This window comes from Euphorbia lathyris, chromosome 3 (genome assembly GCF_963576675.1).
Source record: "Euphorbia lathyris chromosome 3, ddEupLath1.1, whole genome shotgun sequence".
Taxonomy (NCBI): Eukaryota; Viridiplantae; Streptophyta; class Magnoliopsida; order Malpighiales; family Euphorbiaceae; genus Euphorbia; species Euphorbia lathyris.
In genome coordinates, this window is record NC_088912.1 from 10,542,759 (window position 1) to 10,564,452 (window position 21,694).

The following is a 21,694-nucleotide window of genomic DNA, read 5'->3' on the forward strand; positions in this document are numbered from 1 at the left end:
ATGGCAAGAATCAATAATTTCTTATCTCTTATTCTACTAGTGGTTTTCAGCTTAGTGATTCCGAGCAGCAAAGCTTCAGATCCTGTGGTTTTCTTAAACCGGAGCAGTTTTCCAGCAGGTTTTGTTTTCGGAACAGCTTCATCGGCTTACCAGGTTCAATTTCCTCTTTTCTTATGTCCATTCAAATCAATGACGAAAGAGTTTTGATTTCATTCTTCGGTATGGATCAGGTCCTTATTTAACTTTTCCGTCGAGTTTGGGTTGTATATATTGTCAGGGCGATTCAGTCAATTGATATGAATGAACAAAAATAAGGGTTTCTTAACTAGGAGTGATTAAAAATTAAAAAGAAATTATAGAAATTAATTTTTAATTTCCAGCATCAGAATCGCCAAATCAAATGTAACACCAAAATCTATTTCCAGCCGTTATTCCAAACTCGATTTCCAACTTAAAAAACTATTGGAAATCGATTTCTGTAATATTTTTTTTACTTTTTACTCTCTCATCTTCTCTAGTAAAGAAACTTACATTTTCTATTTATCCGTATTGAAGTAAAAATATCCACATCAGCAGGCTGAATCCCTTAACGACGCTTGTCATCCAAACTCGATGGAAAAGTTAAATAAAGGTCTGATCCATAACAGAATTAATGATTAATGGTTCAATATGGAAAAACAATTAATTAGAGGTTTAATCCTTAAAGCAAGTAAAGTGCATGAGATTTTTTTTTGTGTAATTAAACTACAATTATATTTTTTTATGGAAAAATTGACTCATAAATCCTTTTGCAAATCACAGACCCATGTTTGAAAAATCTGATAAACCACGTGATTTTTTTGTACTTTATATTTTTTTTAATAGATAAGTTGTGAAATAAGTTTTAGAAATCTTCCTTATTATGTTATTATTATTGAGGCGGTGGTTGTGAAAAAATGAATAAATAATCAGTATTGAATTCATTGACGAATGAGTTAGCCATTTTTACAAACATAGTTTCGTAGTTTATTATTGCAAACTGAAGTCTGTAGTTTGTACAGTTTGTAAACTTATACATTCCTTTAAAAAATTACTATCATGATTTACATAAAAGAAGTGATTTAGAGTAATTAAAAGACCCGACTTTGCAAATTATTACTTATAAAGTCTAACTTTGTAAATGAATTAAACTATAATTGTTTTTTTTACCGAAAAATTGACTCATAAATCCTTTTACGGCAAATTTCCATGTTGTTTTTCCAGTATGAAGGTGCTGCAAGGGAAGATGGTAGAGGAGAAAGCATTTGGGATACTTTCACTCATAAAATTCCAGGTCTCTTATTATAATAATTAAAAAAAAAAATTATATATATAATGTACAATATAAATAATATGATTGGGTTCGATTCGATTCGATTCGGAAGTTTTTACATTTTTTATATTATATTAATTATGCATATTTCTAATAAAAATTTATAAAATAACAGAGAAAATAGCAGATCATAGCAATGGAGATGTGGCTCTTGATTCATATCATCGATACAAGGTAAATCGGTTAAAAATTCACATGGATTTTACTAACCAAATGAATTTGGTTATTTACTGTTAGATTTAGATTTATTAAATCTAAGCATTAGATATTTTGAATCTCTCTTGATTTTTACCACCGATGCAAGGTAAATCAGTTAAAATCAACATTGTTCACATGTACTTTACTGATCAAATGAATTTGATCATTTAGATCTAGGGTTATTAAATCTAGGTATTAGAATGCTTTGAATCATCATCATAAAATTCTAATAAGTCTAAATGTAACAGTGAATGACCAAATACTACATAGTGATTAAGGTCTATATGACCAAAACCGCGGTTAAAATTAAGAAAAACTTAAATTTCTTTTTGCAAACTTTTGCACGTTTCTTTAAAATTTTATTATTTTAATATATTTACAGGAACCGCTCTTTGTAGTTTTATGGTTTAATACATTATCAGCTCTCTGAACTTGTCCAAAATAATAGATTGGGTCCCTGAACTTTGCAAGTGTCTTACCAGCTCCCTAAACTTACTTATTTCGTATCACCAGCTCCCTAAACTTGTCCATAAAAATATATTAGCTCCCTTACTTTGCAAGTGTCTCACCAACTCCCTAAACTTGCTTATTATGTAACAACTATAAATACAAAAGCTTATTAAACCTAAATTCTAAAAATACGTCTTTATCTATCCGAGAGGTAATTTTTTCGCTTCTCCTACATTTCAACCTATTATAAGAGTTAGTGTTGCAGATTTGAGAGATTGAATGGATAAGGATCGAAAATTAATATTATGGTTTTTGTATTTAGTTGTTACATAATAAGCAAGTTTGGGTTGGTGGTGAGACATTTACAAAGTTCAAGGAGCTAATCTACTTTTATGGTCAAGTTTAGGGAGCTGGTGATACGAAATAAGCAAGTTTAGGAAGCTGATTACACACTTGCAAAGTTCAAGGAGCCAATCTACTATTTTGGACAAGTTCAGAGAGCTGGTGATGTATTAGGCCTAGTTTTATTATTGCTTTTTGTAATCTATTTTCTTTGTTTTATGGATGAAGATTTTATAGGTGTGACGTTTTATTTCTCTTTATTCTCGTACTGTATTTGTATTTTTAAATTAATGAAATGATATGGCTTTTTATAAATATATATACAGGAAGATGTTGCGATCATGAAAGATATGGGATTAGATGCTTACAGATTTTCAATCTCATGGTCTAGAATATTGCCACGTAAGACTAATCCAAATCCGTTATTGTTAATTACGAGTATTAATCATGTGACTTATAATTTTTTAATCCTAATTAATTAATTGATTAATTAATTAATTAATAATCTCTGGTTAAACTAATAATATTATTGTTATTATAATTAAAAATCCAGGTGGGAAGGTAGGTGGTGGTGTGAATAAAGAAGGAATTAAATACTACAACAACCTAATCAATGAGCTTCTAGCAAATGGTAATACTTTTTTTTTTTTATTTCATTTTCTTAATTTAATTAACTTTGATTAATTTTGTAATCACGTGCAAGCAATTGTTTTTTTCTTTTTAAGAAATGTGCAAACAATTATTCAAATCTTACTTACAAGTTTTTTTTAATAAGGTTAGGTGGTTTCGCGGATTTACAGATAAGTATATGTGGTATTTTTTTTGCAACAAACGCAATTCTCTAATTTGCACCGTTACCAAAATCAAGGCAAAAGGTTTAACTAGAAGGAAAAGAATAAAGGATCCATCTGACTTGATTTTGATAACAATACAAACTATATGATTGCATTTGTAATAAAAAAAAATATCACATGTACTCATCTGTAAATCGGCGAAACTACATGGATGTAATTAACTTTTTTTATAAAACTTTTATTTATTTTTTAAATAATTATGATATAGTTATTAATTTTTAATTAGTTTTTTTCAATATATATATTTTTAATTTTCTTACCCTTTTAAACTATTTTTATTTAAAATTAATTTTTACTTTTAAAAGTAAAAAAAACTTAATTTTAAATTAAATTTTAATTCATAAGAGTTAATTAAAAGAAAAATGATAATTTTTTTTTATAATTTTAAGAAATTAGTTTTGAAGTTGCAAAAACAATAAAAATGTGTAATCTTTAGATTGAGGATTTCTAATTTTGAAAAACTACAAAAAAAAAAAAAAAAAATGTGGTTTACTCAATCTGCAAATACAAATATGTGGTCTAAAAGTTTGCAAATAAAGATTCATGGTTTTTTTTTTTATTTTTTTTTATACAAAATAGAGTATAACCACCAACGCCATTTTACCTCAAAACATTATATTTACATATCGACAAACAGTCCCCAGAAAACAACCCTTAATTCAAATTATAAATTATATAGTGGATATATTATATTTTTTTACTAATTTGACAGTTTATTAAATAACTTGATACTTAAATGCATTTAACATAATTGTAATTTGATTTAGTTCAGTTTTTATTATTTAGTTGTTGCCATTTATAACTATTTTTGAAAAAAAAACCCATTAAACTTCTACCGCAACAGCAAACAGTAAAAAACTAGGGTTAAGGTGCAAAAATACGCCCAACGTTTTGGGTCAGGAGCAATTTTACCCCTAATGTCTAAAATGGTGCAATTTTATCCCTAATGTTGGAACCCAAGAACAGTTTTACCCCTAACGTTGATAAATTGGGTCAATTTGAGAAATAATTCATCAAACTGTCTTCTCGATCGTGAATCTTGTCATCTACACTTCACACATGCGTTATTTTATCAGTAACAAATTACAAACATATGTTGGGATGTGAAAAAAATAAGAAAAAATATTAAAAATATAATGTCTTTTGCACGAATTAGACAAAAAAATTCAAAAAATTCACCGAATTTATAAATATTAACTCCAATTTTATTATTAAATTACAAAAAACATTATATTATTTTTAGAACAAATTGATATGCAATTGGTGCAAAATAAAGAAAAAAATGATTGTATTTTATAATAGTGTCTGAAATTGATCCAATTTATCAACGTTAGGGGTAAAATTGCTCTTGGCTAACATTAGGGGTAAATTGCACCATTTTAGACGTTAGGGGTAAAATTGCACCTGATCCAAAACGTTAGGGATATTTTTGCACCTTAACCCAAAAAACTATCCGTAACAAAACAAACAATATATATAAACAGTAAAACCAAACAATTCCTTATGAAGCAACTCGTGACAATTATTTTAGGGAAAAAGTTAGGGTAAAGGCTATGCTTACTTTGTTTTTTACAAAGTAAGCCTTACTTTGTGTGTTTTCACCCTTAGATTAATTTTATGCTCCATCATCCAATGGTGAAAACACACCAAGTAATGGTACTATGTCAAAAACAAAGTAACCATAGAAGGCACCAAAAGTTAGTTAATATCTAACTGTTAAATCAAACATATTCTATAGGCTTAATATCTTTCCAGCCCCCTCAAGTTATCCCAATACTGCAATTGGCCTCCCCAATTTAGACTTGTGACAACTAACCCCCTCAACTTGTTTATTTGGAACAAATAACCCATCAAATTGCTCAATTGGAACAAATAACTCCTCAAGTTGCTTATTTAGAACAAATAACTCATAAACCCAAAAAAACATTCAACATAATATTACGTCAGAAATAAAAGATTTCAAAATATCTAATTTACTGATACATTAACTAAATGACAAAAAAAGCTCCCGAAATAACCTATTTAAGGGGTTATTTGTTTCAAATACGCAAATTGAGGGGGTTAGTTGTCACAAGTTTAAGTTCGGGGGGTCAATTACAGTATTGTGACAACTTGAGGGGGCTCGAAAGGTATTAAGCCTATTCGATATTAAAAATATTAAAAATAATATGAAATCTTTTTTTTAAACAAATTGATATGTAATTGGTGTAGAATAAGGAATAAAATATCTGTGTGTTTATAATAATGATACAGATCGGATTTATCTGAAATAGTGACGTGTTAGTTTTAATCGTAAACTAACAAAGATTAACAACTTCTCTAGCTAACTAGAAGGAGTGGATCCCAAATTCATGGACTAAATCCATAGGAATAATAAAATCTCCATTGCTGAAGGATAAACCTTAACAAAACTTCTTGAAGAAGAATTATATTTTGATTGATAAAAAGTTGAAGAAGAATTACAAGAAAGAGATGAATTTATATCATCTCAAAAACCCTACTTGCCTAATTACATAAAGGGTAAAGAGCTTAGCTAATTAGAACATAAAGATAAGGGGTAAATGGGGTAAAGGTGAGTGGAGGGGGTTGATTTGAAGGAGGGAGAGGAGCCGAGGGACCAAAGGTGTAAATAACCAGGAAGCTAGAGTAAGGAGCAAGTTCCTAAAAAGTGCAAGTACACGGGGCGTATCCAAAAGTACGCGGGGCGTACTTTGGCTGATGAGCCATTCTCTGAATCAGGAGCCATTTTACACGGGGCGTACTCAGAAGTACGCGGGGCGTACTTTGGCTGATGAGCCATTCTCTGGATCAGGAGCCATTTTACACGGGGCGTACTCAGAAGTACGCGGGGCGTACTTTGGCTGTGGAACTCTTCTCCGGATCAAACCCACAAGTACGCAGGGCGTGTTTTCCTCCACGCGGAGCGTGCCCAATCCAAGCCCTGCATATGTGACCTTCCCGACCTTCTCCGGATCATTCCCAAATACACGCGGAGCGTGTCCATGTACACGCTGGGCGTGTCTGAGTAGATGTGTTGTATTGTTTTGGCCTCTTTACTCGCTTGTTGCTCGCACTTGGTTCTTCCTCCGACTTCCCTCGCTCGGACTCGATCCTAGGGAAAGATGCTCCGCATCATTCACTCTCTCTTAAAAAGAACTTGACCCCAGGTTGCTTGCCACGCATTGAAGAGACGTGTTCGTTGTGAATGAACCCAAGTCCTCAAATTGAACCAAGGTGTTGTTCGAGATGAATTCAAGGAGTCCACTCCACATATTGTCGGACTCACCTTCTCCTCACGAGCTTTTCCCGATATCTCAACTAGTACTTCACCCCGGCATCCATCTTCCATGGCACTCATCTCCCAATCTCCACCAATATCGGACGCTCTACCAACATCGAATGGTATGTCTTGGCGGAGCGTGTCAAACCACTTCCCAACAAATGCTTGGACGGCCTTCCAACGCTTCTCATTTCGTTGAACATACCACCCTTGGGACCTCTTGATCTCCCCAACACGAACTTGAGGAATCAACACAACCTTCTTCCACTCATGGCCTACCTCGAATGGAATATCCCGACGACACATATCAACCCAACTAGAATCAATCTCACAAGTATTCTTCAAAATCCCAACATGATCTTGAGTCGAATATGCCCGGATCTCAATGTACCTCACGCCATTAACCCGGATGCTAGGCTCAACCTCCACTCGCTCATAGCCAACTTCAAGTGACATGTCCCGGCGCCATATATCAACCCAAATTGGAGCGATCCCTTGAGTACTCTTCATAACCCAAACATGACTTTGAATTGAATATGCCCGGACTTGGCTATCACTCATTCCACTAACTCGGCTACAATGCTCAATCTCTCCTTGCCCATGGCCCACATCAAATGGAATATCCCGGCGACACTTGTCAACCCACATCAAAGTGAACCCAAGTACACATATAGTAGCTCCTCCCTCACCTTGGGTTAACAATCCTGGAACTTCAAGACTTGCCACTTTACTAACTTGGCCATTGTTCTCCAAGTTTTGAATTCCGTCAATCTCTTCAACATCTCTCGGGCGGCTCTTCCCATTCATCAAAGACCTCATAAACCCCACTCTCTTCATCACAAGCTTGCTACTCATTGACTCCACATAGGGTTGTTGCTTCCTCAACAAGCACCACATATACCCCCACACATACATAGCAATAAAGCGCAAAATAATGAGTTCTGAGTTTACCAAGTCTTGATCTCCTTCCATCCTTTCTATGTTCCCCGGGAAGCCATTCCCCTTCAATGGGCAATCATCAAAGCCCACAACAAAATCACCCCTCATGGTTCCATCATAGGGAAGGTTCTCCCTCAACATAAAGCTCATCTTTCTCACAATAAGATCACCTCTCATAGGCTCATCATAGGGAAGGTTCTCCCTCAACATAGAGCTCACACTTCCCACAAAAAGATCATCTCCCATAGGCTCATCATCGGGAAGGTTCTCCCTCAACATACACATCCAAGATTCCAACACAAATATCTCAACAAAGCACAAAAGAATAAGTTCAGATTTTACCCAATGAGTGACTCGATTCTTTTGCATGTGGCATGTGCTAGGCATCTCGGTGCTATCAATAGGCTTCATAGAGCAACCTTCCTCCTCCTCTCTAGAGCTCAACTCACCATATGTAGAGCTAGGTGCACTATCTCCCGGATCTCATACTATATCTTGTGGTAGCTTCCTCAAAGGTGGAAGCCCTTTAAGAAGCCCTTTAAGTGGCTTATTGGAAGACATGTGCTTGTCACCCTCGGACATCGGCTCAACTTCCTCACTTCCGACTTGGCTCTCCCCTTTCTCAACTTCATTCCCCTCTTGGGATTTGACTTCATTAGGGGAGTGGCTAGCTATCTCAACCATGGAACCCAAGTCAAGATGATTTAAGGTCTCCACCGTTCCACCAATGCACCCATTCATATTCAACTCCCGAGTTGGACAATCTTCCAAAGTGGTCTCCATTTTCTTACTAGGAGAACTCTTCAAAGGTGTAAGGACATATCGGATTCCGCCTTTGCGTATGGTGTAGGTGTTGCTTCTTCCCGCATGTGAGGCATCACAATCAAATTGCCATGGCCTACCAAGTAGCACATCACAAGCACCCATTTCTACAACATCACACATAGCTTCATCCCCATAAGCTCCAATATTGAAAGGAACTTTACACCAATGAGTAACTTGAAGCTTCTCCACCTCGTTGACCCAACCAAGGCAGTAAGGTCTAGGATGTGGCTCGGGAACCAACCCAAACTTTCTCATGGCGAACCGACTAATGATATTCACTTGGCTTCCTCCGTCGATCACCATCTCACATTTCTTCCCAAGAACTAAGCATCGAGTTCTAAATAACCGATGACGTTGACTAGGCTCCTCCTCACTAAGCATTGGCACCCTAGTCACCAAATACACATTGTGCTCATTGCCACCATCATCAACTTCATAAGTGTCTTCATCTTGGCTCCCCTCAACACTTCTCGACTCATCCTCATCTTGGAACCGATTTTCTTCATCATCATAAGCATCTTCGTTTCGGTCCCACTCTACATTTCCCGACTCATAGTCATGATGGAACCTACTTCCATCATACACATAGATATCTTCGTTGTAGTTCCGTCCAACATCCTCCAACTCATCATCACAATAGAATCTACACTCATCATCTTCATATGGAGCCTCGTGTCGATCCCACTCAACACACCGACGCCCACTCTCATCATAGTAGACCCTATCTTCGCCTTCCTCATAAGCGGTTCCATATTGGTTCCACTCAATCCGTCGACATTCATCCTCCCCATGGTAAACTCTACCATCTTCATCATAATCAAACTCGTATGCACTATGACAAAGTTCACCATCTTCACATATCTCATCTACGGAAGCGCTCTCTCTCTCTTCAACCTCATCCTCGAATTCGCCTTCACAATAGCCATGTTCAACATTTCTTTCTAGCTCATTCTCGGATTGGTTCTCCTCTTCATCAATCTTCTCTTCTTCATGGTTGTATTGAAATTTATGTCCATCTTCATCCACGATCCGTCTTTTCCCATGACCTCTCGTTTCCTTCCACTTCTCCCTATAGTTCAAGCCGACTAACTCACGTGCCAAGCCGCTTGACTCATAAGACATGCAACCACCCAACATGGTTGAACCACCAACATCTCTCCCATCTCCATACTCATCAACCTCCACACATAATGAAATTTCATCATTCTCCTCAAAGAGATTAATAAGCCCAAGGTCACTCTCCCCTTCCTCAAGAATAATACCCCCACTTTCATCACACACACAAGTAAAATTATGCTTAAGGGGCATTTCATCAAACACATGGGGAGCATCCCTTGCAACATGGGTCTTCCCAACATTCTCACCTACAAACACTCCTTCCTCCTCACCCATACATGAACTCACATTCTCATTCACAACATCATTATCAACAAATCCACAATGAGAATCTAAATCCACCTCAACATCATAAACAATATCACAAACATCCAATCTCTTCCTAGCAATAGGACCATCCACAACTTCAATATGAGAAATTGGAAGTTTAGGATTTACCTCTTCAATGTGTAAAGGAGAAAAGATTGGTGATGGATCTATAGGAGGTAAAGTAGTGGTTGTCCTTTGGAGCCTCCTCATTTCTCCATACTCCAAGTCCTCCCTTATCCTTCTTAGTAACTCTTCACATACGAGCTCTGACTTCCTCAGCCCGGCTCTAAGACGTTCCTTTGAAGCTGGTGATAAACTTGGTTGAACCATAGTCGAAAGAAGTCTCCGTTCAAGGAAAACGATCGGCTCTGATACCAACTGATACAGATCGGATTTATCTGAAATAGTGACGTGTTAGTTTTAATCGTAAACTAACAAAGATTAACAACTTCTCTAGCTAACTAGAAGGAGTGGATCCCAAATTCATGGACTAAATCCATAGGAATAATAAAATCCCCATTGTTGAAGGATAAACCTTAACAAAGCTTCTTGAAGAAGAATTATATTTTGATTGATAAAAAGTTGAAGAAGAATTACAAGAAAGAGATGAATTTATATCATCTCAAAAACCCTACTTGCCTAATTACATAAAGGGTAAAGAGCTTAGCTAATTAGAACATAAAGATAAGGGGTAAATGGGGTAAAGGTGAGTGGAGGGGGTTGATTTGAAGGAGGGAGAGGAGATGAGGGACCAAAGGTGTAAATAACCAGGAAGCTAGAGTAAGGAGCAAGTTCCTGAAAAGTGCAAGTACACGGGGCGTATCCAAAAATACGCGGGGCGTACTTTGGCTGATGAGCCATTCTCTGAATCAGGAGCCATTTTACACGGGGCGTACTTTGGCTGATGAGCCATTCTCTGGATCAGGAGCCATTTTACACGGGGCGTACTCAGAAGTACGTGGGGCGTACTTTGGCTGTGGAACTCTTCTCCGGATCAAACCCACAAGTACGCAGGGCGTGTTTTCTTCCACGCGGAGCGTGCCCAATCCAAGCCCTGCATATGTGACCTTCCCGACCTTCTCCGGATCATTCCCAAATACACGCGGAGCGTGTCCATGTACACGCGGGGCGTGTCTGAGTAGATGTGTTGTATTGTTTTGGCCTCTTTACTCGCTTGTTGCTCGCACTTGGTTCTTCCTCCGACTTCCCTCGCTCGGACTCGATCCTAGGGAAAGATGCTCCGCATCAAATAATGACTGAAATTAATCCAACTTAATAACGTTATGAGTGAAATTGCTTTTCACTGCCAATGTTATGGGTAAAATTACTCATGGCTATAAGCGTTAGGAGTATTTTTACACCTTATCCCTTAATTTTTTTTTGTCTATATAAAGAAATATTTATAATATATGACTTTTTATTCAATAATTTTCTTAATTTTTTTATAAAGATTAATTAACATTACCATACAAATAATTAATTTTGATAATAGCTAATTAATTTGGTATATATATTTATGTGATGGGTAGAAATTCAACCCTATGTAACAATATTTCATTGGGATCTTCCACAAGTCTTGGAAGATGAATATGGAGGCTTTCTTAGTTCTAAGATTGTGTAAGTTATTAAATATGTATAAAGTAAAGCATAAACTAACTACATTGCAATTTAGCGATGTAAACGGGATGGGATGAGGCACAACGAGCGAGGCGAGGATTATATTTCTTATCTCCGCTCGTCGACTTGTCAAGGATTCTCTGCCTCCGTCTCCAAATCTTGAATGGGGTGGGAACAAGGTGAGGCGAGGTTTACATTCCACATCCCTGTTCCTGACTTATCGAGGATTCCCTACCCCGTCTCCAAATATTGAATGAGGCGGGTCAAGGCGAGGTGAGGATTACATTTCTCATCCCCGCTCGTCAACTTTTCGAGGATTCCCTGCCCCGTCTCCGAATCTTGAACAGAGCGGGGATTATATTTCTCATCTCCCGCTCGCTGACTTATAAGTGATTTCTTGTTCCTGTTCCCTTTCCCGAATCTTAAATGGGACAGGGTGGGGATTACATTCCCCTATAAATATAATTTTCGAGTAATTACACCCATTGTCCCTTAACTTCCCTTACTTTTATTATTATACATGAACTTAAAAATGAACATTATACTTTCCGAACTTTGCACCTTACTAATATAATGATTAATTTTATTGTGAAAAAAATTAAAATGATGGATGACGATCACAAAATGAAAAGGTTCAAGAATTAAAGTTATTTAGAACCACACTTCTCATGTAAGCACCATTTTCGATTTTCGGAATCACCAGTTTCAGAGGTTTCTCTTTTCTAATCAAACAATATCTAAATGACTTCAAATCAAAACGTTGACGAATTAGAATTACTTATAACATCATTTCCATCATCTCTATAAATTGAATGTTATCTTCTATTGGAGTGTTAATCAATAGTAAAAATATTCTTTATGTAAATAAAATCGCGCTAATGTAAGGTTTGGCTTGCTCATGCTCATCTTGTCAAAAAATTGAGCTTAACATTCTGTATGGGAATTGCTCGTGAGCAGCTCATTAATTCAGTTCATTAATTTTGTTTTCGAACTACTCATTAATTATATTGATTTGAATTTTTTTAACGCAAAACTACGTGGTTTTGAAATTTATAAAATTAAAATTTATATAAAACTGCGTTGTTTTACGTTCCGCTTTATAAAAAATTATTTTTAAAATAATAATCAAACCAAACTTGCGCACAAGCGTGTTTATGAATATTATAATTGAGTTTGCTCATGAGCTTATTCATTAACATATGATTGAGCCTGTTCGCGGGGTTTTGAACCAAATTTTATCGTGTTCAAGCTCAGATTGTTTATAAATCGAACCGAACACCAAACCTCTTATGAGCGGCTTAACTTATTTACAACCATAAAAGGACAAAGTTGAGGGACATGTGTGTAATTTATCCTATAATAATATGAAATAAAGGGATTTACTAATAGAGATTATAACACGATAACTCATTTCGGCACATCTATTATTACTCATGTTTTCCTGTTGATTGTAATGTTTTGAAAATATAATAAACTTATAGGGATGATTTTGGAGAATATGCTGAGCTCTGCTTCAAAACATTCGGAGATCGGGTCAAGCATTGGATAACGTATAATGAGCCACTAAGCTATGTTGCAGGAGGCTATGTTCTTGGCGTGTTTCCACCAAACCGATGTTCCACATGGCAAAATATGAACTGTACAGCTGGCGATTCTAGCACTGAGCCATATGTTGTATCTCATCATCAGCTTTTGGCTCATGCTGCTGCAGTCCAGATATACAAACAAAAATATCAGGTGAATAACGGTTAAATATACCATTGGTCAATCAACTTATATGGTTGTCTTAAAATGGTTATTCAATTTTAATTTGTCTAAAAAAACTCAACTTTGAGTTTTATCTCAATTAGGTCATTTCGATGATTTTAGTGATTAAAACGGTTCAGAATGATGACATAAGTGATACATCAAAATGGGTCAACTCAGCGACACGTATCATCCATGTGACGATTATTTTTATGAAAAAAAAACAAACTTTAGTTTTTTTCCATAAAAACAACTGACATGTGGCTACCACGTGTCGTTTCGGTTAGAAATCTGAGTTAACTCATGCTCACGTGTCAGCATGACATCATTTCGATACATTTTAAGCACTAAAATCATCGGAGTGGCGTAATTGAGAAAACTCAAAGTTGAGTGATTTTATTGAGACAAATTGAAGTTGAATGACCATTTTGAGATAGTCATTATAAGTTTAGTGATCAACGGTGCATTTAATCTGGTGAATTATCCGATAATCTTTCATGGTTTTAAAGATTAAATTTTTACCAATAAATTTTTTAGATTAAACTTTAAATTTATAATTTTAAAAATGGGATAAAGATTAAATTTGACCTTAACATTTTAAGTGAAGTAAATTTGGTACTAAAGTGTAAAATGATTCAAATTTAGTTCGAACGTTTTAAAGCAAGATTAATTTTAGCCATATGTTACTGAAATTTTGAAAAATATTGGTTTACTGTTATTTAATTATCAAATTGGAAATTCCAAACATCTATTATATCTAAAATATTTAATGTGTTACTAAAATGGTTAAAAAAACATGTTAAAATGCTAACATCTAAGGTCATGTTTTTTATTACTTAATTTCAGTAACAATCAATTTAGTTCAATAATTTATCATTACTTATTATAATTATAATTATTTTTTATAATTATTTTTTCATTATTATTATCACTATTATTAGAACCATTATTAATTTTTTTCAAATTTTTATTTTAATTATTGCTATTTTTATAGGATTATATTATTATTTCAGTTCATTTTTTTTTCAGTCATAAGTTTGCCACATATAAGTTAATCATAAAAAATTTGTCAAAGCGTCTAAATATTTACTGTGCTACTAATATAGTTACAAATAACCAACAAAAAATGCACGAAACTCTAAATTAGGATAAATTTGTTTGGAATGTGTGATATAACGGTTAAATAACAGTCAAAATAGTTTTTTCAAAATTTTGATAACGTATAACTAAAATTGATTTTGCTTGGAAATGTTAGACCTAAATTGCATAATTTCATATATTATAACTAAATTTACACTTCTTAAAAAATAGGGTTAAGGTGCAAAAATACCCCTAACGTTTTGAATCAGGAGCAATTTTACCCCTAACGTCTAAAATGGTGCAATTTTACCCCTAACGTTGGAAGTCAAGAGCAATTTTACCCCTAACGTTGATAAATTTGATCAATTTCAGGCATTATTATAAAATATAGATATTTTTGTTCCTTATTCTGCACCAATTGCATATAAATTCGTTTTAAAAAAAAGATTTCATGTTTTCTATAGTTTAATAATATAATTGGAGATTAATATTTAAAAATTTGGTGAATTTTTTAAATTTTTTTTTGTCTAATTCGTACAAAAAAAACAGTATATTTTTTATGTTTTTTTCCACATCCCAACATATGTTTGTAATTTGTTACTGATAAAATCACGCACATGTGAAGTGTATATGACAATATTCATGACCGAGAAGACAGTTTGATGAATTATTTTTCAAATTGACTAAATTTATCAACGTTAGGGGTAAAATTGCTATTGGCTTCCAATGTTAGGAGTAAAATTGCACCATTTTAAACGTTAGGGGTAAAATTGCTCCTGCCCCAAAACGTTAGGGGTATTTTTGCACCTTAACTCTAAAAAATAATAGGGTAAATCGATCTTTATCTTCAATACGTGTGAAAATTAAAAATAAAAACCTTAAATCCTTACAATTAAGTTAAAAGTTATAATATTTATTTTTATCATATATTAATTGATTAATCCAATATTTTTTTTTTCTAATTTATAGGAATTGCAAAAAGGAGTGATAGGGATAACACTTATATCTTCTTGGTTTATACCTTTCTCAAATAGTAAGCAAGACAAAGAAGCTGCAAAGAGAGCACTTGATTTTATGCTTGGATGGTATTTTCTACTGCCCGTTTAGTTTACCTGCTGTTTTTTTTTTTGTTATTGTTTGTTTTTTACTGTTACGGTTTGTTATTGGAAAATACTATTTTTTCAAAAAGTTACTTTTATAGAAAGTTAACTTTTAGCTATAAAAGACAAACAGAATGTATCTAACAGACTCCCTTTTAAGCAAACATGAGGAGAAAAAACAATAACCAAACACTCCTACATATATAAATTAAAATTATTTAAATATTATATTAAAATTGAAATTAAAATTCAATTAAAAACATTTAAATAAATAAACTTGAAGATTTTAAATATTTTTAACTTAAAGACTAAATATAAATAGGGTAAATTGCACCATGGTAGTTAAAGTTTGAAGTCTCTTTCAAAAAGATACATTGAATTTCATTTCAACGAAGTTATTCTAATCAATTCAGAGAGAAAATCCACTGAATTAGTGGAATGACAACCACGTGAGTATATGCCACGTGACAAAATAAAATAAAATAATACTAATTTTTTTTTTTTGATTGTCATGTGACAAATTCAAGCAATTGAATTCAGTAATTAATAATTATTTTTTTGTCGACGTGGTTATCATGTCGTAATAAAGGCAATCATTTCAAATATGGTTATCATGTCACGATTTATGTGATTTTTTGTGTGTAAGATACTGAAAATGATTTTATTGAAATAAAAATGAAATTCTTTATTGAAGAAAATAAAGTTTAGAAACTTCTTTGAAACCAACTTTAAATTTCAGCGACTATTGTACAATTAATCCAATATAAGTATGCATATTTATACATATATTTATATTAGTTACATGTGTTGTACAACATAAATTTAAGAGTTTGAATGAAATAGCTTCGATCATTCCTCTGATCTCCAAGTAATCTACAAAATAGAGTAACTACTGGTTAATCGTCGTAAGCAATCTGACTACAATACTCAGATCTAAAGAGAGTAAAGTAAAAAGTAGAGGTTAGGGTTTTAACATACATTTGCGATCCTTATTCTCTATGTATATATAGGCATTAGTATAGCCTTTTTGTAACCATTTTCTGTTAGCATATTTACACGTGTCAAGTTATTGGCGCATACATTCTTTTCCCAAAACAAACCTTTCTGTGTGAATGTATCTTGATATTTTAAGTAAAGAAGGCACGACCACCTTTTGTCAGGTCATTCCTAAATTACGAGGAATTCTTGCCTTTCTAGGACTGCATTTTGCCGGCTCTTTTCGGAGTTGCCTTATGGGCTTCAAGCCCAAGCCCAATAACAACTTATTCACTTACCGCTTTTACACGTGTCAAAAGTTGTTATTTGGGTATATGTTCTTTTCTCAAAATAATCTTTCTATGTGAATGTACCTTGATATTTTGAGTAAGGAAGACGTGAGCACCTTTTGTCAAATCCTTCCTAAATTATACTGAGAGGACTTTGTCTTTATAGGACTACATTCAGTCGGCTCTCCCAAGAGTCGCCTTATGTGCCTCAAGCCTAGGCCCAATAACAACTTTATTCCATTACTGCATTTACACGTGTCAAGCTGCAACTATAGCATCTATTCTTTTCCCAAAACAAACCTTTCTTCGTGAATGTACCTTGATATTTTGAGTAAGGAAAACGCAGCCACCTTTTATTGGCTCCTTCCTGAATTGTTTTAAGGTCTCGACCGGCTCTCCTGAGAGTCACTTTATAGGCCTCAAACCCAAGCCCAAACCTAATAACAACTTTATCAAATTGGGTTGTCATCAACATGTATATACAATAATCGGTTAGCTTTTCAATTTTGATTAACCATCGTGAAAAACGATATTCTAATCTACTGGTTTCGTTATCCTATTTTTCGATTCATTTCGGTTTTGAAAAATCGGTTTTTCGGTTTATCATGTGCAGGTATTTACATCCACTTACCTATGGAGAATATCCAAAGTCATTAAGAACTCTAGTTGGGAAAAGATTACCAAAATTTACAAAGGAGGAATCTGAAAGGGTAAAAGGGTCAATTGATTTTCTTGGTGTGAACTATTACACATCTAATTATGCAGCTAATATGAATACTTCAACTACTGCTAATCTTACTTACACAACAGATTCTCGAGCTACCCTTTCAAGTAAGTCTCAATTCCAAGAATTTACGATATTTTTAAGAAACTTTAATTCTTCAACTTTTCCATTTTGAGATCATTTAGCTATTCTTTGATTAGGAGAGAGAAAGTAAATATTTAAAGAGAAAAAATTTTGTAAATAGTGATTTTGGAAAATAAAAAATATGGTTTTATGATAAATGCAGTTTTAAACAACTTTAATGCTCAGATATTTCTATTTTGAGACATTAATTAAAGTTTAGCAGTATAATGTTAAAAGGTGTAAAGTTAAGTGACTTTTATGTTAGGTTTTGAAGTTTAATATGGTCATACCGTTTCATGATAAATATAGTTTTAAACAACTTTAATTCCTGGAAATTTTTATTTTAAAGTCGTCAATGGTTATTTTGAGACATTAATTGAAATTTAGTGGAAATAATGTTAGAAAGTGTAAAATGAATAACTTTTATGTTGATTTTCAAAAAAAAAAAAAAAAAAGACTTTTATGTTATGTTTTGAAATTTGATGGCTACACTATGAAAATGAATAAAGTTCAATGGCCATTAGTGTAATTATACCCTTTTTCTTACCACATGGATCTGACGGTAAGCATGACGTGACAAATAAAATCTAAATATATAATAATTTACACAAATTTTTTTTCTAACACTTGTTTGTTAATTTTTAATTTGATTTTTGTATTTACAGATGAGCGTAACAGAGTTCTTCTTGGTCCACAGGTATATATCAACCGTAATAGCCGGAATAAATATTGATCCCGTCATCTCAAATGATGTCACGTAAAATTCAACTGTTGATGTGACATTATCTGAATGAATGAACCAACGTTGATCCCGGTCCACAGTAGAACTTCTCATATTAATCAATCGTAAAAGAACTTTTTCTTATTTCAATAAAGCGTTAATTTCAAATAAATACCATGTGGTTTCATATTTTTTTGCAGATCGGTATCTGTGGCTGGCAAAAAATTTATTTTTTCAAATTTGACCGATAACGACCTTAAAATGAAAATTTTCAAAGAATTAAAGTTGTTTAGTATCATATTTACTATGGAACCAAAGTTTTTTTTTCATAGAAGCTGAGACGATACAGTAGCAATGATCATGGAATCCCAACTAGATTGGCACCCAAGAGCACGCACTAAAAATCCGATATTATTAAAAATAAAATAATGTAACACACGGGGGAACGGAAAAACAAAGTAACAAAATAAAAAAAACAAAAAACAACACATAAATGACCTCAAACCTAAAAAGTTGAAGAATTAAAGTTGCTTAAAATATCATTTAAAAAATAATTCATTTTAAGGTCGTTATCAGCCAAATTAGAAAAATAATTTTTTTTTACTAACCACAGATATCGATCTGAAAAAAAAAAAGTGAAACCAAGGGTTTTATTTGAAATTAAATCTTCAATAAATAATTAAGAATTGGCCATTTTATAGCTAATTTATTTATTTTTATTATTTTTATTATTATTCAAAATAAAAAATGAAAATATGATAAAATTACAGGCAGCTACAAATGGGTTTACTATTTATCCAAGAGGATTTAGAGATCTATTGGTCTATATCAAAAAGGAATATAATAATCCACTTATATACATCACCGAGAACGGTAAGAGTCTGTTTAGTTTAACTATTACTATTACGTTTTGATGTTATTATTATACGTTGTTTATTGTTTATTATTATTGATAGCGGATAGGTATTAACCTCTCTTTTTGCAAAATAGTTATTAACAACTTTTTTTTATTCTAAGTAAACGCTCTTATTATACCTACTATTTAGAGTAATACAATAAAAGAAAAATTCAGGAAAAAAATCAAACGGATAAATCGTCTCTTACTTTGCCACGTAACACTGTATGGTTATTATGTCAGCTTAAACAAGTTTAGAGAGATATGCTTAAAATTTTGGAGCCAATCAATTGTTTAGGTAAATTTCAAAGGTACGTGATGTATTTAGCCTAAAATTTACTATAGTCGACGTCCAAATGGAACCGAGCAATAAATTTTTTGCACTAGTGATGTAGGAAAGGTTTCCAATAGACCATTGTCCATTAGCTACCGAAATATACTCGGGAAGAGACAGTTCCAGACAACTCTCTTCTCGAGAAGAAAATCCGAGGATACAACAATTGCACTTCCAAATACTCTTTCCGTGCTTAGTCACAGCTTGACATGTGTACATGTAGATAATGATGTGTCAAGTTCTCATTAGCCAGATCCATTTAAAAAAGACAATGCAAGAATTTTTATATATTAATTATATATGATTAGACAGGTTCATGGACTGGGTTAGATTCAAGTTCCATAAAATGCTTAGTTCAGGCCCAATCGAGTCTGTTGTTATTTTAGGCACACTCGGACTGAACTCGCATTTAAAAATCAAAGTCAAGTGAAATAAGCTTGCCTAATATATATATATATATAGTTTTTAATATTAAAAATAAATATTTAATAAATTAAACTTAATAAAGGCATGGCGGGTTAAGTTGGGTTGGGATGGGTTGAGCTATTTTTATGAATTCAAGCCCACTCTAAATATAAGCAGACTTTAACAGGTCTGAGTCGGACTAAATCTTAGTCATTTTTCTTTATCAAAACCCGAAATGTTTATATATGGTTACGAGATGGATGATCACAAATGCAATGCAATTCTTGATAACATTTTTATTTATTGTGTGATCTAAATATATTTTTCCACTAATTATTTGACTAGGTGTTGATGAACATAACAATGGCACACTACCTCTAAAGGAACAACTCATGGACAATATGAGGGTTGATTATTACAATGGTCACCTTATTTTCCTCAAAAAGGCAATTGAGTAAGTTAATTTTATAGTTTATTTATTTTTAAAAAGTAAATTATTTATATATAAAGTGGCGGAACCAGAATTCCGAATTTGACAACAGTATTGTCGGATCCTCTCTCTAAAGTATGTAGAGAACCCCAAAAATAACTCGTTTCTAAGTAGATTCCGACAATCGGAGGATGCAGTGGATCCTTCGTGCACCTTCTCCCATTGCCTATGTATTTAGGATAATTATCAAAATTATTAAATTAAAAAAGAATTAGCGTCCGTTTGTTTCAGATGTTAGCTGATACTTGTTACTGTTGTTGTTGTTGCATTTAGGTGTTTGTTTTTGTAGTTTATTGTTTATTTTAGGTAAAAAGCATCATTAGGCTCCTGATCTTTCACTTTTTGGTTCATTAAGCCCTTGATATTTTATTTGGATACATTAAGCAATTGATTATTTATTTTTGGTCTCATTAAGCCATTTATGACCAAAAAAAAGTAATTTTGAACATAAAATTCGGTTAACTTACTGTTATTCATTGCATGTGCATTCAAAATTTATAATTTTTCACTGTTTGAAAGCAGTTTTGGATGTGTAATGTGGTTGTAGGAAAACTGTTAAAACCTTAATTCAAATTGTAATTTTTTTTTAATAATTTCAAATACAGATGAAGTTAATAACGTATTTTTAACAGAATTAAATGTTCGTAACTTACTAATTTGGTCATAAAAGGCTTAATGAGACTAAAAATAAATGATCAGGCGCTTAATGTATCCAAAGCTTTCAGCTGGCTGGTTCAAGAAATTCCTCAAAAAATAGATATTAATATCTATATTTAATCTTTCTTCAAAAAAAAATATATCTATATTTAATATTTGATATTGTAACAAAAGAATAATATTGTATGAATTTTGTGTTGTGGATTTTTTTAATTGTATATAATATATGGACAAGTCGAGGGGGTGAGAAATACCACTTTTATGAAGTTAATGTGGTAAATAGGACATTCGATGAGTTGGAGAGGTAAAATGACCAATTTGGACAAGTTAAGGGGGCTGGGAAAGTATTAGGCCATAATTATATAAAAATTAATAAATCAATTACTTTAAATTGGAGTTTATATTAGAGAGATTGTGCTTATATAGGAAAAAAGAGAAGAAAAAAAATATAAAATAGAAAAAATAGATATTTTATTATTAAAACATAAAGTAAATGGTAATTTTGATATTTTAAAATTTATTTAGTATAGTTTGACCATTGACCCAACCATAAGGACTAAAGAGTTAACAAAAACAAAAACTAGGAGACTTTATAATTATTTCTAAAAACACAAAGACTATGTAGTGTATTAGGTAAAAACACAAGGACTTTATAATTATTTACCTTTATATAAATATGTAACGATTACATAATTTATAAATATAATTTTAATGAAATAACCTGAGACGTGAAAACAAAGATGTCATAGAGGATCCATTGACTTATGAGGACATCTCTTCGGCAAGAACATGCTCATGTAAGGAAGTTGTAACGCAACAGACCTCGCTTCGGCGATTTTTGAGTGTCTTTGCTTCGGCCTTCTTGGAGGTATT

General features: G+C 33.1%; 1 protein-coding gene across 1 annotated transcript; it reads left to right on the plus strand.

Annotated features, from left to right (window-relative positions):
• LOC136223172 (beta-glucosidase 12-like) lies at positions 1-18,234 on the plus strand. Its single transcript, XM_066011041.1, has 10 exons — positions 1-153; positions 1,243-1,312; positions 1,467-1,525; positions 2,668-2,743; positions 2,895-2,972; positions 11,194-11,281; positions 12,763-13,018; positions 15,077-15,192; positions 17,086-17,303; positions 17,985-18,234. The coding sequence occupies exons 1-10, from the start codon at positions 1-3 to the stop codon at positions 18,050-18,052; spliced, it is 1,182 nt and encodes a 393-aa protein (XP_065867113.1). The 3' UTR covers positions 18,053-18,234.
• The last annotated feature ends 3,460 nt before the right edge of the window (positions 18,235-21,694 follow it).